The sequence below is a fragment of the Salvia miltiorrhiza genome, chromosome 7 (genome assembly GCF_028751815.1).
Source record: "Salvia miltiorrhiza cultivar Shanhuang (shh) chromosome 7, IMPLAD_Smil_shh, whole genome shotgun sequence".
Lineage (NCBI taxonomy): Eukaryota > Viridiplantae > Streptophyta > Magnoliopsida > Lamiales > Lamiaceae > Salvia > Salvia miltiorrhiza.
The window spans coordinates 44,342,830-44,360,679 of record NC_080393.1 but is presented as its reverse complement, the minus strand read 5'-3'; the positions used below and the strand labels follow the sequence as shown (position 1 = coordinate 44,360,679).

At 34.3% G+C, this 17,850-nt stretch overlaps 1 protein-coding gene and 1 long non-coding RNA gene across 2 annotated transcripts; both read right to left on the bottom strand.

Moving 5' to 3' along the window:
• Positions 1-5,112: 5,112 nt before the first annotated feature.
• Positions 5,113-13,319, bottom strand: LOC130996272 (protein TORNADO 2-like). Its single transcript, XM_057921783.1, has 2 exons — positions 12,517-13,319; positions 5,113-5,563 (listed from the first exon to the last, which is right to left on the bottom strand). The coding sequence occupies exons 1-2, from the start codon at positions 13,012-13,014 to the stop codon at positions 5,246-5,248; spliced, it is 816 nt and encodes a 271-aa protein (XP_057777766.1). The 5' UTR covers positions 13,015-13,319; the 3' UTR covers positions 5,113-5,245.
• A 2,657-nt stretch (positions 13,320-15,976) lies between these two features.
• LOC130996277 (uncharacterized) lies at positions 15,977-17,339 on the bottom strand. Its single transcript, XR_009092473.1, has 4 exons — positions 16,959-17,339; positions 16,415-16,801; positions 16,260-16,336; positions 15,977-16,160 (listed from the first exon to the last, which is right to left on the bottom strand). It is a non-coding gene; the product is annotated as an uncharacterized LOC130996277 (long non-coding RNA).
• Between the last annotated feature and the right edge of the window lie 511 nt (positions 17,340-17,850).

Below are 17,850 nucleotides of genomic sequence, written 5' to 3'. Positions count from 1 at the left end.
TTTAATTCCAAGTTTTAGTTTAATAATCAATCTTTTTACTGCTTTCTTTACTGTTTTTACTGGGTTTGGTTTGGGATGTGGGCGACGGCGTCTTACCGACCCACGTCCTGTTTCTTTGTTGCTTGTTGGGTTTGTTTGATGAATACGTTCCTCGAGTTGTTGTTTCTTTCCTTTTTCTTTTTGTTTGACTTTGGCGACGGCGTCTTACCGGCCATCGTCTTTCTGGGTTTCTTTCTTTTTGTTTTGGTTTTGGCCAGCTGGAGCCGGGATCGTTTTGGGATGATGGTTAGGCCGGAGTTCCAGAAACTTTCCTTTCCGCTCTTCTGGCCCTGTTGGTTTGTCTTAGACGGGTACTCTTTTTCCTCTCCTGGTTTTTCCCATTGGGTTTTCCATGGAAAGGTTTTAATGAGGCTCGGCCCTTAGTCTGCATTTCGTGTGCTTTCAAGGGTTTTAGGTTTTTCTTTTCCTTTTAATAAAATCGCAATTTAATAGGAGTATAATTATACAACTTAATGAGTAGAAGTATAATATTAAGTTCAATGAGTATTGTATAACAATAATTAAATTTACTGAAAGTTTTTTGTTATTGATTATTATTTTCTATTAAAATTAAAATGAATAAATACAATTAGAAGCCCTTAAAGACTTTCCTTGAGAGATGACACTGAGTCAACTTACCATCACTAGGATGTCCTTGTTCTATTGCAAGTCAAACTAGAGGTGTTCTAGGTTGAGTCACTCAGCAATCTTTTTCTTAAAACTCGTGTCACTCTCTCCTATGAAGTTCTTTCGTGAATGGAAGGAATATTTACTAATAACAAATTATATATTTATTATATAGAAATAATATTTCGTAAATAATACTTTTTATAAAATCAAATGTTATATTAAAAATTGAACTTTTAATGACATAAAATAATATTTTTAATGTTGTGCAAATGACATTTTATAAATTATATTTTACAAAATCAAATGATATTTTGTATAGAAATAAATTATATAATTGACACTTTTGATGCATTCAAATGGCCTAAAAGGTCAGTCAAGAAGGGGTTAAATGTGCGATTTTGGTAGTTTAGGGGGTAAGTTGCACACACAGTTAGTAAAGGGAGCAAATCGCTCTAAGGGCTCACACTTCAGGGGCTTATCTGCACCTTAACCCTAAAAAAAATAAAAATGATTGGTCGATTGGACCTAACCTTAGGAGAGTTCAACAACCATTGTACCTTTTGTATTGATGGATCGAAGACCTTGATCTGTAGACATCCTTTCTTGGTGTGGTCTTGAACAATCTTCACTATTCATATTATGGAAAGAACTGGGTCTGTGTCGAGCATTTTCTCTGGTTAGAGCATCTCTGAGTTAAGATTTGGCAATCTCTACTTCGTGATAGATGTTGCAATATTTGTTGACATGCTTCTTCTGACTTTTTTTTTCTTATCGTTGTTGATCTTCTAGTACAACTCGATCTAGTACTTGAGTTCTGAATTTTCTTCCATGAGGTCTTTGATTTCATTAGCATGGCTGGCCTCAGTTTGTTGAAGCTTCTCCTTCAGATATCATTCACATCCTGAGCTTGATTGAGTAGATTGAGCATGTTTTCAAGATCTATCTTGATTTTGCTCAATCTTCTCATTTCCAGTGATGATTCCAATTACATTTGTTTCTTATTCAAAGATAACAATAGTTTTGGATATGAACTTGAATTGAAGTTTAGATATTGTTGGTAAAATTTTATGTTTTGATGGAATTGCAAAAATCAATGATGGAACCTTTCAGATGACCAATACATAGTTTATGAAATATCACATGTATTCTAAGCTGATAAAGTTTACTAAAGAAGTCAAAGGTTGCTTGACCCAATTGGAGTCTCAGGCTGATGGGAAATATCCCAACCTGAAGGGTCAACAATGCGGCTGAGCTGATCGGGGTTTGTGCCCCAACCATAGAGCACGAGGACTTTGTTGTACTCAATGATAAGTTGATGGAAGCATTAGTTTAACGTAGCAAACTAGCTGAAGGAAACATGCTGACCTGTGCTCAAATTCACTCATGTCACGCTAGCCTTTTAATCAATAGGTCAAAGCAAAGTCAGCTCCTAAAGAGTTCCGAACATTAAATGCCTTTAAATATGCATTAAATGTGAATCTCATTTTTCAGAAGAAAGTATAAGGATGACTGATGGACGTCAACATCAGTACATATGTGCAGGTCTATCATCTCAGTCATTCCTTGCTACAACGGCATGAATTCAAAGAGAATAACATATCAAAATTTGAAGAAAGCTCTGTCACATGGCTAGATTCACTCTTCGGTCTATATATACATCGGAAGAACCAAATGCGTGTTGGTGGTGGTGGTAAACATGATGTTATTGTGTATTTGTTAGGATACAACATTAAAAGCTAGAAACTATCATAAATATGAATTAGTTCTTCATTGAAAATTCCAAGTTCATAACTTGTGAATACATTTGTATTTCCTAACTAGGCTTTTTCAATATAAACATCCTAAGTTTAGCATTGAACACATTGATCTTTAGAAATTGTTCTTCACTATAATAGTGTGCTCACTTAGTTGGATTAACACCCCTCTGTAACCTTTCACCAAGTTTTAAAGACAATGTGAAGAAGTAATGAGAAGTCGACGAGTAAGCATCGAGTGAGAAGTCTGAAAGTAGGCGAAATAATAGAATCACAACTGCAAAAATTACCAATAATGGTATTGCAACCGCGTAAATTGCAAACGGGATTGCAACCATGGAAATTGCTTAGCACAAGACTGGAACCGTATAAATTGCTAAGTGACAGGATTGCAACCGGGGAAATTCTTAAGTCAGGGTTAAGGGATTACCTTGAGAATCAGGATCGTTGATGTAGAAGGAGTTACTCCAAATCACATAAAAGTGTTTGTGTTATGTACTTAAGTTTTCTTATATTGTCTTTACTAGACTTACTCTAGTCAAGCCAACAAGATTTTAGTAAAAGAAAACTGACTGTGTTTAAACAATCTGTACTTAGGCTCTATCTTGCCTTATCTGACAAACCTTTCAACCAGCTGAACTCATGCATCACAAATTGTTTATCAAAATCACATCTACTTGACTCAAGTCATAGATGTGCAAAAATACCGGAATTTGTAAAAATGAAATGCATTTGTACGGGTCGGATCGGGCTCGAAATTATATAAACAAAATAAAAGAAAATGGACTCGAAAAAAAAAAGGTTTATGGGTCGGGTCGGACCCGAAATAAATGGGTCGAATTGGGTCTGGATCGATTAGGATCTGGGTCTAAGCAAATCGGGTCTAGAACCAGAACTAGAACCATTGCTTTATAACTCAACGGGTACTGAACGGTTCCGATTTTTGGTCCGAGTAATACCCATCCGCTGACATCCCTAGATGTGATGATTACTTAAAATATTTTCATAAATGCGAGTCTCATAGTCCATCAAATTCTGCATGATATATTGAACAAAAAACTCGTGTTAGTCCAATTGTTATTAGCTTACTTGCTTGATGCATCAATAAGGTTGATATCGTCAGTGGATATATCTTTCACTTGCTGACACATTATCAGCAAGTTGTTCAATACTCCGAAAAACAAGCAAACAACGAAAAGTTGCTAACGAGTGTATTCTCCTCCATACACTAGGATATACTCGCTCCGGGACTAGCGTATAGTATCAGAGCAAGTTGTTCTACAAATATATGTGTCTGAAAACTTTGTCTTGTATTTTTTTATTGAACTAATATCAGGAAATCACTTTAGATTTCTAATACCTACTTGGTAGGGCTGTCAAACCTAACGGGACGGGCCGATTCAGCGGGCCTAGGTAATTTTTTGGGCCGGGTCGAGCCGGCCAAAAAATTTGGCCAGCCGCGAAAATTGAAGCTCAGCCTAGCCCTACACGGGCTGTCGGGCCAAAACGGGCCAAAAACTGAACAAATTTATCGTAAATATTCTACTTTATTAAGCATGTTAATAGCCTAATATTAACATATAAATACAACTAAAATAATGAAAATAATAAGAAGTCTCCAAACACTACAAAATATCAAAACTGAAAAGAAATTGTCTCAAATCCACAAACATAATTAGGTAGATGGGTGGTGGCAGTGGCTGGGTTATTGGAATGAAAGGTAGGGTTTTGTTTCTTTTGTTAATTTTTTATGCTTAATTAGGTATATACTCAAATTAGAAATGAATTTAATATTGATTAGGGAATATATAATTCAAAATGATGATTTAAATCCTAATTACTAGACTTATTTTATTGAGAAATAGCTTATTTTCAGCTCTTATACTAACGGGCCAATTTGGCCCAAAAGCCCGGCGGGCTTCTCGGCCTGCGAGCCGCGTGGCCTGACGGGCTGAATGGGTCGGGCCAGATAGGCCCAATTTTTTTTGGGCCTTAGAAATCCTAGCCCAGCCCGACCAAGACTACGGGTGGGCCAGGCGGGCCCATCGGGCCGGGCTATTTTCGGCCCATTTTGACAGCTCTACTACTTGGTTATCATAACAGAGATTCTCCAATAAATCTTTGTTGTTGAATATTAGGTCTACATCTCAGAAAATCTCGTCTATTTTATAAAAGTCAAAAACAATATTCGTCTTTAAATCTTTTAATTGAAAATAATTTTTTATTTATCCAATAGTGCTTTAGACTGTTTTTATGAACTCACCCTTGCTTTGCAGAAAATAGAGTCTCCTCCAATTGAAAGATAAATGCTCAAATTCTTTCTATCTTCGAATCAATCAAGGCCTTAAACAATGTCTTTTGATTTCAAGCCCTGAAATCGATTAAGATTTCTGTGGTCACTTAAATCACCTCAACCAGATTTTTTTTTTTTTGAAAAAAAAGCAAAAGTGTTGATAATTCTACGAAAACTACCTGAATAATGGGTTCAGGGACATCCTGGCCGAAAATTCTAAAATTAGCTAAAATTTAATAAAATAACATATAAGAAAAACTATTAATCTTACAATTTTACCACCATCTCAAAAATAGCCTCTAATTAATATCTAACAATGCATAATACATTAAACATTCTTCTAATAAAAGTAATCAAGGACCACTAAATAACAAACTAGCTAAATCAAAATGTCCCTCGCAAACAAATCAAAGTAGCATGCACCTCATAAAAAATAATTCAAAGCACATCATCTCTAACTTATACATTAGTTTAATTAATTAACTTGCAAATCGGGAAAATTAAAACACCACTCTTCAGTGTTCTTGCTTCAAGTGTATGCATTACCTTGCTTGTACTTTTTAAACAGCTCTTCAGTTTTAGCACTCCTAAAAGCGCAACATCCAAATATGTAAACCGCAATCAAAGCGACGAGAGTAATGATCAAAACGACGTCTGCTTTCATCCACTCTTTCTTGAGATTTGCCAGCAATCCGGCTTTGCATGAATCGCAGGAATAGCAGAGCTGCGTTTGGTCGTTGCTCCACTGCAGGCAGTCCATGTCGGCCGCGTTGTTTATGGGACTGATCCAGTATGTCGGGTTCACAAACGTGTACCCACATTCCGTCGGTGGCTTGCAGCATCCCGACTGTATCACCAATCAAGATATAGTGAACTAACAAAATATTGATTTTATTATTGTAAAAAATAAAAATTATTATTAAGATTAAAAAAAAATAGTCACGCTTACAATTTTATTTAGGGATATCAAAATTAAGTACTTAATCGATTTTTTTGACCTATGTCAGATTTAATCAGTCACACAAAGTAAACATTTTTTAAAGGGACGTCTACTTTGCATGATTGAGTAATTTTGTCTTCAAGAGTAGGATTTTTTCAATCAAGCAAAAAATTAGCTTAAATGATAAAATTAATCAAGGGTTTTGAAATATCTTAAAGTTTCAATTTATCAAAGTAAACAATAAATTAAAATTATTAATTTTATTTATTAAGGCTAACCCTCCGAAATTTACGCCCCCTAGTTAGGGATGTCAATCTATCCCGAAACCAGTGGGCTGGCTCGATTAACCCGCCATCCGAGAGGGTTAGGGTTGAATATTTTCAACCCGATACACTACAAAAAAACGCGAAAATAGCAGCGAAAATTAGCGACGGCGAAGCCGCCGCCGGCAATTACCGACGGCACGGCGGCGGCAAAAACGGTGACCCGCCTTTTGCCTATTACCGGCGCATTACCGACGGCAAAATAACCGCCGCTAATTAGCGCCGGTTGTGCCGTCGCTAATTTAAATATATGTTAATTTAAATATATATTATTTATTACCGACGGCGTTGCCGTCGCTATTTACTGGCAAGCGGCCGTCGCTAATCACCACCACCGGTGACATTCGGCGATAGCACTACCGCCGTCCGGCCAAAATTACCGATGACATGTTTCCGCCGCTAATTACCGACGGCAAATTCTAATTACCGGCGTTTGCCGTCGGTAATTTTTTTTTATTAGTTTTATTTTTTTTCATTTATCATCTAATAAATTGGTCAAAGATAATAATACAAAAACATTAAAATTAAATATATATTGAAATACAAGTGAAAATTTAAACATTGATTATTACTAATCTAAGATTATTACTAAGAATTCAAGATTCCTAGTAACAATCTTATAATTATAACTTTAGAATGTTAATTAGATTAGTGATCCACTCATCAATCATCACTAATCTAATATTATTATTAAGCATTCAAGATTATTAGTAAGAAACTTATAATTATAACTTAATAATGTTAATTTGATTAGTGATTCACTCATCACTCATCACTAGGGATGTCAATGCAGCCCGAAGCCCGTGGGCCGACCCGAATAACCCGATAAAATTAGAGGGTTAGGGTTGAAAAATTACAACCCGAAAAAACCTCCAGCCCGATTAGCCCGCACTCGACTAACCCGGAACCCGATAGGGCTAGCCCGAAAACTCGATGGGCTGGCCCGGTGGGCTGACGGAATTGTGACTGATGCATCCAGTTACAACTTCTGCTATGTTTAGATCTATGGTATTTACTTAAATATATATATGTAGCCTTATTAAAAAAAGTGAAATTAATTAGTTAGAATGTATATGTGTGTGTGTGTGCAATCTCATTAAAAAAAGTGAAATTAATTACGAATTTTTTGTAGAAATTGATTATTAGTATCTCATTTTAAAGTGATACCAGATTTTTTTTTTTCTGTCAATGAGACGTGCATGGCAAATCCACTAATTATTCAGTAATAATCCAGATTGATTCTAGTGCATTGATGCATGTTAAATTTTACTATCTCATTTTAATATAATTTTGTTTATGTAATCTTGAATATCTTATATTTTTGCATTTCATGCTTTGCTATATAATTTATATCTTTAATATCTATGTATATTTTATACATTATACACTAGAACATTAAGAATAATAAAATACAAATGATAATTTTATTTTTACGCCTTTAACCTGATTGGCCCGATGGGCTAGCCCGAAACCCGAAAGTTTAGGGTTAGGGTTGAAGATTTACAACCCGAAAAAATCTCCAACCCGATTAGCCCGCACCCGACTAACCCGAAACTCGATAGGGCTAGCCCGAAAACCCGGTGGACTGGCCCGATTGATTAGTGAGATATTACTTAAGAATTCATGATTCTTAGTAAGAATCTTATAATTATAACATAAGAATGTTAATTTGATTAGTGATTCACTCATCAATCATCACTAATCTAATATTATTGCTATAAGCATTCAAGATTGTTAGTGAGAAACTTATAATTATAACTTAATAATGTTAATTTGATTAGTGATTCACTCATCACTCATCACTCATCACTAATGTAAGATATTACTTAAGAATTCAAGATTCTTAGTAAGAATCTTATAATTATAACTTAATAATGTTAATTTGATTAGTGATTCACTCATCACTCATCACTAATGTAAGATATTACTTAAAAATTCATGATTCTTAGTAAGAATCTTATAATTATAACTTAAGAATGTTAATTTGATTAGTGATTCACTCATCAATCATCACTAATCTAATATTATTGCTAAGCATTCAAGATTGTTAGAGAGAAACTTATAATTATAACTTAATAATATTAATTTGATTAGTGATTCACTCATCACTCATCACTAATGTAAGATATTACTTAAGAATTCAAGATTCTTAGTAAGAATCTTATAATTATAACTTAATAATGTTAATTTGATTAGTGATTCACTCATCACTCATCACTAATGTAGGATATTACTTAAGAATTCAAGATTCTTAGTAAGAATCTTATAATTATAACTTAATAATGTTAATTTGATTAGTGATTCACTCATCACTCATCACTAATGTAAGATATATATTACTTAAGAATTCAAGATTCTTAGTAAGAATCTTATAATTATAACTTAATAATATTAATTTGATTAGTGATTCACTCATCACTCATCACTAATGTAAGATATTACTTAAGAATTCACGATTCTTAGTAAGAAACTTATAATAATAACTTAATAATGTTAATTTGATTTATTGATTTACTCATCACTCATCACTAATCTAATGTTATTACTAAGAATTCAAGATTCTTAGTAAGAATCTTATAATTATAACTTAAGAATGTTAATTTGATTAGTGATTCACTCATCAATCATCACTAATCTAATTTTATTACTATGCATTCAAGATTCTTAGTAAGAAACTTATAATTATAACTTAAGAATGTTAATTTGATTAGTGATTCACTCATCAGTCATCATTAATCTAAGATAATATTCATAGTAAGAATTCAAGATTGTTACTAGATTGATAAAAAAAATTAAATTAATAAATAAATATTTTTCCGACATAAAAATAAGGACGGAAACGAGCCAAATCCGTAATTAATAACATTTTTTGGATATCATCTCGACATATTCTAAGGTTATGAATATATATGATATTGTATATTGAAGTAGACTTTAAATGAATTAATAGGTACTAGATATATCAATAATACGAGTGTTCTGTACTGGTGACCACTCGAAAAGAACTTCAAGGTTAAGCGTGCTTGACTTAGAGCACAACTAAGATGGGTGACCGACTGAGAAGTTCGTCTAAATTATGCAATACTGTATAAATACGAAAATAAATTGGGGATATACAATAAAATAAATAAAATAAAATAAATAAAATAAATTAAAAAAAATTACCGACGGCATTTTTCCGTCGGTAATTAGCGAGGGCATTTTGCCGTCGGTAATACATCGGCCAAGTTCGGCGAGTGCGCCACCACCGTCCGGTGGAAATTACCGACGGTGATCTCGCCGCCGCTAATTACCGACGGCATTTGCCGTCGCTAATTTTTCGGCAACTCTCCACCGTTCAACGGCGGAAATTGTCGGCGGCTTCGCCACCGTTAATTGCCGGCGGCGGCCGATCGCCGTCGGTAATGGCATTACCGACGAGTCGGTTAGCGACGGCGATTTGCCGCCGGTAACGCCGCCGGTAGCCTTTATCACCGGCGGCCGTGCCTTATTACCGACGGCAAAATATCGTCGGTAATCGTACATTTTTTTTCTAGTGATAAAAGTTACAACCCAATTAGCCCTTAACCGAATAGCCCAGCACCCGATAGGGTTTACCCGACTAGCCCGATGGGCTAGCCCGAAATCTGAGTACTTAACTTAGAATATTTAGATATAAAAATAAAAAAATGATAAAATATTATAAAGTCTCATCATTTCACTTTTCTTTATTTTTGAGATGCTTTGGTTCTATGAGTTCAAACTATTGTTGGATATTTTATTATTTTTTCTTTAACAAAATTGAACATTTTATTATTACCAACTTTTTTTATATGTTATGTAATCTTGATGTTTTTTACAATATCTCATATTTTTGCGTTTAATGTTTGCTATATAATTTATATCTTTGATTTCTATGTATATTTTATACATTATACATTAGATCATTAAAAATAACAAAATACAAATAATTATTTTATGTTTACGCCTTTAAGCCGATTAGCCCGATGGGCTAGCCCGAAACCCGAACGTTTAGGGTTAGGGTTGGAGATTTATAACCTGAAAAAATTCTCAGCTCGATTAGCCCGCACCCGATTAACCCGTAACCCGATAGGACTGGCCTGAAACCCGGTGGGTTGACCCGATTGACATCCCTACCCCTTGTATATATAATTTGTGCGCTGTATGTGAATAGTATTCGCATTTGCGGGCCAATGCCTTTTGAAAGAAGATTGCTGAAGCTTAAAGGAAAGTTATTGTGTGCTTGGTCTGTAGAATCATGCTTTGTGTAGTAATCAATCTAAGAATAGTTTTTACAGCTCCACCAAACAAGGTGTTGATAAACTCTACACGCTGCCAAGTAATGTGATAGCCATTTTTCATTAAATCTAATAAAGTTACTTTCTTGATTATTATAAGATAGGTATCGCTGACGATGAAGCGCAGTCTGTTGGTAAGACGCTTCACCTCCAATCAATAGGTCGGGGTCAGAGTCACCTAAAAGGTTAGAGTGTGAATGTGTTTTTCCTTTCTTTGAGTGTAACAAATTTTTGAAAAAAAAAATGGGTATCGCTTGGGTTTAGTAGAGAAAATTTATTATTAAAAAAAATTCATTATCTGAAATATTAATTAACTGGAACCAAAAGAAATTAAAGCAAAAACATTTATGTTTTAGAAATGGATTTACTCGTTCACATCTATCTCATTCCATTTTCGAGGGATTAAACTTCAATATACCACACTTTATGTTTAATTTTCAATTTTATTTGTTTTTTATATATTTTTTCTCTCGAATTTAAATTTTATAAGCTTTACTTTATGTCTTTTTTATTATTAACTAGGGTTTATTTCATTTAATTAGGGTATATAATTATTTTTTATCATTTAATTTTACGTCTATTAGCTAATAATAAGTTGATAAATTAAAAGTCATACTCCCTCCGTCCGCGATATCGTTTTCACATTGTGGATGACACGAGTTTGAAGAAAAATAGTGGATACTAGTGGATATTGTAGTGAGTGAAGTTTGGGTCCCACTATGGTTGTGAGTGAAAGTTTATGAACTATACTTCTATAAATAGAAGTAGAAACGATATTGCGTACGGACCGAAATGACAAATGTGGAAATGATGTCGCGAATGGAGGGAGTAGTACTTTTCAAAAACATTAATTTTTTGAAATAAAAATTTAAGTATAATTCATAATATTATAATAAATTTTATTTTTATAAAAAATATTTGTAAAATAATATTTATATATATATGAGTGGGACATAGTGACACACATAAAATATTGGGACACTGAATCTTATCCCATTTCCAAGAGGCTGATCTTAAGTGGATTTTATTTACATTTTAAGAAAATAGAGAAATATAAAGTGCAAAAAATCCGTCGAACATGCAACCAAAAAAATAATAAAAAATAAAAAAGGAAAAGTCTAAGAAAAACATAGAGGGGCGAGCCATAAATGAGATTCAATGTCCCAAAATTTTATGTGCGAGACAAAATGGGATATTTAGTGAGATACATTAAATTTTAATTCAGCCAGCGTATCCTTCTATTGGCTTTTAACATTTAGTGTGAGTTCGCTAGAAAATAGTGAAAACCATATTTTCTTATAATTTTTCTATATTTCTAAGTATTTTATCAGGTGGATAATGTTTCATGGAATAGGATGAAATTTTGTTTCGAGCAATTGATTTTTCATCATTTTTACTCCAATTTATGATAATATTTTCATGGGATATCGGTGCGTGATAAGAATCAACACTTATTTTGTTATTTTGTTTCGTCCACAAAAAAATATATTTATTTTATATTTTCTTTTATAGTCAATACACTCGACTAATTATAACCATTAATAGTATTCCTTATTTATCAATATTGTCTTTACTAGACTCGCCACAAATTAATTAATTTAAAATTATTATAAAAATGAGACCTTTATTCCTATCACGCATTAATTATAACGCTCAATATTTTCTCTTATTTATCTATATTATCATTAATGGTATGGACCCATTAATTACTCAATCAAATTAAATAAAATTATAATAAAAATGAGATTATTTTCCCTTATTTATCTATATTATCATTAATGGACCCATTAGTTACACAATCAAATTAAATAAAATTATAATAAAAATGAGATCTTCATATTCCACTTACAATACTCAATTAATTCATTAAAACTCGTGCTATATGGAAAGGGCATTTTTTGGTGGATATGGAGAATAATATTTTTTCATCCAAAATTTTGAAAGGAAGGTGGGCTATTTCTTTTTTCAACTCTAGAGAATATAAAATATGATGATGGTGATCATTAAAATGTAATTAAAAAATTCCACTTTTTTTATCCTTTATTTTTTAACAATAAATTTGGAATAAAAGAGGACGTAAATTACGGGGGAAAAAAAGCTTAGTCCGACCACGTCCAAGCATGCACAGTATTTTCGCTCAAGCAATATGCAATTTATCAACCCAGAAACAACCATTATCTTTCTCTAAACAAATCTGCCAAAGTTAGTAGCAAAGACTCAAAACAGTAATCGACATTACCTGCAAAGGAGTGATAGGAGCATTGAAGAAATCCTGCGCGGCGCGATAGCTCTGATTCAACTCCGCGCACATACTGGTGGAGCTAAGGCAGCTCCTGATCCTATCCCACTTGTAGGTGCTGCGCACGCGCCGCCGCAGCCAGCCGGAGAAGCCGTCGAGATCGTACTCCAAGTAAGCCCGGCTGGGCACGGGGTGGCCCCCGCCCCTGCTGGTGACCATGTAGATGAATACAACCAAGCAAGCGAGAAGCACAATGAGGAGAAGCATGAGCACAAGGTATGCTATGAGCAGCCACGGAATCCTCCAGAAGCCGCCCACGAAGCCGGCCAGCGCCACCAGCAGGATGAGGACGCCGAGGATGATGACGGGCCACTGCAGGATCTTGACGCAGGAGTTGTCGGCCTCCGTTGCCAGCCATATGCCGGCGCCGATCACCGGGATCGAGAGCAGCATGGCCACGAAGTTGATGGCTCCGATCACATTGTTGCTTAAGGCCATCTTTTTTTGGGGGGGAGAAAGGTTTTTTTTGGGAGAGTGGAATGTGGAGATGGGGATTGTTTCTTTAGTGTGAAAGGTGATAAAAGGTTTTGATTATGGGGTTCTGTAATGAGGGAATTCGGTCAGTATTGTTTGTCACTTTGTTTCAACTTTTTCAACGGGCGACAGGATGTAAATTAAAGAAAGGTAAATTGAAAGGAGATGGGAAGAAATTCGTTGCTCCAATGCAAATTTATGCTCTCATCACGTTGTTTTTTTTTTCTTTTTCTTTTTAATGTTTCTAATTTATGTGCAAGGGGTATGGCATTGGATTCGTCATAATGATAATGAAAATCTATCTATCTATAAATATATAATAGCAATACATGAGGGCTGCGAACACAGTTGGCAAAGTTGAAACACTCTAAAACTCTCATTTATATATATATGAGAAGTTTTGGGTTCAAATCGGCCTACTTTTGTTCAAGCTAAAATAAATCATTAATGCATGATTCTCTATTATATGTTCAATCCCACAAAATTTTATTCTTAATTTTCTAAATTTCAACTTTTTCCTCTGAACTATACCCACTTTATCAAAAATACCCTGAAACTTTCGAAATGTTCTCTAAACCTTCAAACTATCAGGTTTTTATCAAATATATCCCGCATTTATTTTTCGGTTATCAAAAACGTGATGTGGCTCGCCGGATGCCACAATGTAATTTATATTCTATTTTTTAAAAATGATATGAAAAAAACGACTTCGTTTCGTACCATATTCTACGGTGTTTATCCCTAATTCTAGGTTATTAGCGTGAATTTCAAACACAATAGGAGTGAATTTTAAATTTCAGAGTGGATTTTTTTAAAAATGATATGGTACGAAACGACGTTGTTTTTGCCATTGCATTTAAAAAAAATAGAATATAAATTACATTGTGGCATCCGGCGAGCCACATCACGTTTTTTGTGACCGGAAAATAAATGTGGGATATATTTGATAAAAACCTGATAGTTTGAGGGTTTAAAGAACATTTTGAAAGTTTCAAGGTATTTTTGATAAAGCGGGTATACTTCAGGGGTTTTTATGATATTTACCCTAATTTCAAATATTATTTCTAATAATTAAGTATATTCACACTACATTAAGGGTTTCTCTATTCACTTTATGGAACCATATTTATTACAGTTTTATTTTTGTATTATATAAATGATACAATTTATTATGTGTTAATATATAAATATAGCCACTTTCATATAGTAAAATTAAATTTTGGCCTATGAAATAAAAACATAAAAAATTGGCCAGTTTTTGTGTAAAAGTACAAAATTACCCCTCACTTTAAAATTTAAAAAAATGTCCAGTCAAAAATACTCCCTCACTTCTCTCGCTCGCTCTCTCTCTCTCTCTACGCTCTCTCACTTCTCTCGCTCTCTCTCTCCCTTCCTCCTTCTTTCTCTCCTCCGGCGAAGTGCCGCCGCCGCGGCCTCGTCGTCTTCGCCCTAGCAGCGCCGAAAATGACGCCGCCCATTCAGATTCAGGATGTTGCAGATCTAGGGTTCAAGGCAGTGGTAGATCTAGGGTTTCAGACGGCTTGGGGCTTGAAATCCAAGGCGGCCGTGGTTGCGGTGGCTTGAAATCCAACAATAAGGAAGAATGGCGCGGTGGCAGGTGTGGCTTCGCCTGCCGCTGTCGTCGCCGGAGTTCAAAGAAAAGAGGAAGGCGCTGGCGTTGGTGTGTATGGTTGTGTGCCTGGGTGTCTGTGTATGTGTCTGTTCTGGAGTGAAAGATAGGAAGAGAGGGTGTGAGCGGCCAGTGACGGTCACAATTAGCAGAGAAGAAAGAGCAGGGGGGGAGTGTCGTGTGAGAGAGAGGGAGATGATTATGGAATCTTGTTTAGTCACAGTCCACCACCTCTGGATCTTCAATTTTTATTTTTGTTTTTGGGTTTGTGATATAGTTATGGGATCATGTTCTTGGTTTTGAGATATGATATTGAATCTTGTTTAGTCACTTTTTTGGTTTCGATTTATGATTATAATTACGAGATTTCAATTTTCTGGTTTCAATTTTCACAACATTATTATGTTCTTGGTGTTGTATAGCAATTTGATTGAGTTGTATAATTTTTTTTTATGTTCTTAAATTCACAACCAAATTTATGAATTCACAGCTTAATGTTTTTGAATTCACGACCAAATCTATGAATTCACAACTTAATATTCTTGAATTCACAACCAGATCTATTAATTCAAAATTAAAACTCTAATTCACAATCAAAATAAATTCTAATTTTAGTTGTGAATTCAAACTTTAAAAACTCAAATTCACAACTACTTGAATTCACAACCAAAATAAATTCTGGTTGTGAATTAAATTTTAATTGTGAATTCCATTGGTTGTTAATTCACAACCAAAAAATTCTGATTGTGAATTAATTTTTGGTTGTGAATTCACAACCAAAAAATTCTGGTTGTGAATTCACAATTGATTGTGAATTGCGGGATTTGTCACTACAAGAATTCGGATTTTCAGCCACACACATAAATGTGGTTAAAAGTAAGGTTATGTGTGGGTATAAATATTTACCCACACATAATGCAAATGTCAATATGTGTCACTATAAAAGTGTAGAGAAAGGTTTTTACCCACACATATACTTATGTGTGGATAAATCTACCGACACATATAAGTGTCTCTAAAAGTGTCTCCTATGTGTAGATAAATATATTTTTATCATACTACAATGATGATGTGGAAATTACGCGGATGCTGATGTGGCATGTGCACGTGGCAATTTGTATGTGTGGGTAAATACCTAACTTATGTGTGGCTAAACTTTCGAAATTTTTTAAATTTAATTTGTATTTCATATATATAAATATGAATTATATATTTATATATATTAATTAATCTAATATAATCCTAATGAGGTAAAAATTCTTAAATTAAATATAGTATATACAACACATTAAAATATAACATGATAATATAAAAACTTTTACTTTATCAATAATATCAAAGTACACATTATTTATGTCACAATAACAAAAAAAAAAAAATACATAATAGATCAAACACTACTAATTTCTACAAAGCTTTGTTGACGAAAAGTAATCCAACGCATTGGTTAACTGCATCTTGACATCTGGTTCAGCTATTCCTGTTAAGATAATAAAAATACAATATTATTCTATATACACAAACCCAAAATTAATAAAATAAAATTGTGCCAGTTAAACCGGAAAGAAATTAAACTTACCTTCAATTTTCTTGTCAAATCTCGTAGTGATAAAAACCATTTGCCTTTATATTTGAGTTGGCCCTCAATTGCAAATGCTATAGAATGAAAAATCATATTAATAAATATAATTTGTAGAACTCTCGCAAAATGTCACATGAACTGAAATTCCATACCTGATAAGCGAAAAGAATAGGAAGAGAGGATCAGCAATCATCATTCCACACAAATCCTAACAAAATTTTGAGAAAATCAACATTGTAATATACGGAAGAACAAAGTAATATACTAGTAATATAGTATCGATCCGCAGTAATATACTAGGGTGCTCAGCGGCGGGCGGCTCCACAGTTTCGACATATATTTCACCAAAAAAAAACTGACATATACCAACACAAAACACAAATGTACATAACAAAATCACACTAATAGATCTGTTAAAGAAGCTAAGGACTAAGGAAGTCTGCCAAGAAATATTAATAACTCGGGCATCCTTCACTCGCCATTACTGATATACTCCAAATACTCCTCTATTACTTCTGGAAAATCGCCCTGTAGCGGGTCTGCATGCAACCCAAAAATAACGTTTACAAAGGGAGTCGAGGAGAAAACAGCAAAACGGAGAAAAGGGGCTCGACGACCGCCAAAAAAGGAACAGAGGGAGAAAATGCAGTAAATTGAAAAATAAATCTGATTACCAATAAATTAATTCAACTGTACCTGGAACAGAGGGGTTGGAAGGAAAATGATACGATTTTGGCGGAGGCGTGCAGCGGCTGATGGAGCAGAGCGGCGAGCGGCGGCATATGGAGCAAGCAGCGTGCGGCGGCGCTAGGGTGTGCAGAGCGGCGTGCCGCGACTGATGGAGAAGAGCGGTGGGCAGCGCCGCTAGGGTGCAGAGCAGCGGGCGACGCTAGGGTGCTCAGTGGCGGGCGGCTTCCAGGGTTTCGATCCCTAGCTGCAAAAGGTGAAAGTGGAGATGAGATCCTCTTAATTTGGCGTGAATTACAATTAGGTTAGTAGTGATTAGTGAAAGTGAGGGAATTTTGGTGGGGAGGTGAAGACGTGAAGTGGTGTAGTGGGAGAATTAATTAGATTTAGTGGGAGTTTTGGAAAATGGCGGTAAATTAATTAGAATAGTATTTAAAATAATTGTGCTAAAAAATTTTAATTACCTGCTCGATTTTAAAAAAATTAATCTGGTATTCCAAATCTGGTTTTTTCAAAAACTCCTTAATAGCTTGCTCGATCTTGCCTTTATTTTTTTAATTACCAATATTGTAAAATGTTAATATGTTGTATAAGAATACAAATAAGATTGTTGGTGTAGTGGATAAGTTGAAGTTATCCAACTCCATTGACACATGGTTCAATTCCTTGTTTTTGCAATTTGATTTTTTAAATTACGGAAATTTGCTACTGAATTAATAGACGATTAATACAGAATATGCCACATATACAAGTTATAAATTGAATTTGTGTTTAAAAATGAAAAATAAATTGAATTTACTTTAATTTATTAGATTGCCATGTGTGCACACCAAATATAAAAATAAATTTCATTAAATAATTAATTAAACTAAAGAAAACTCCCGCCATATAATAAGTGTTA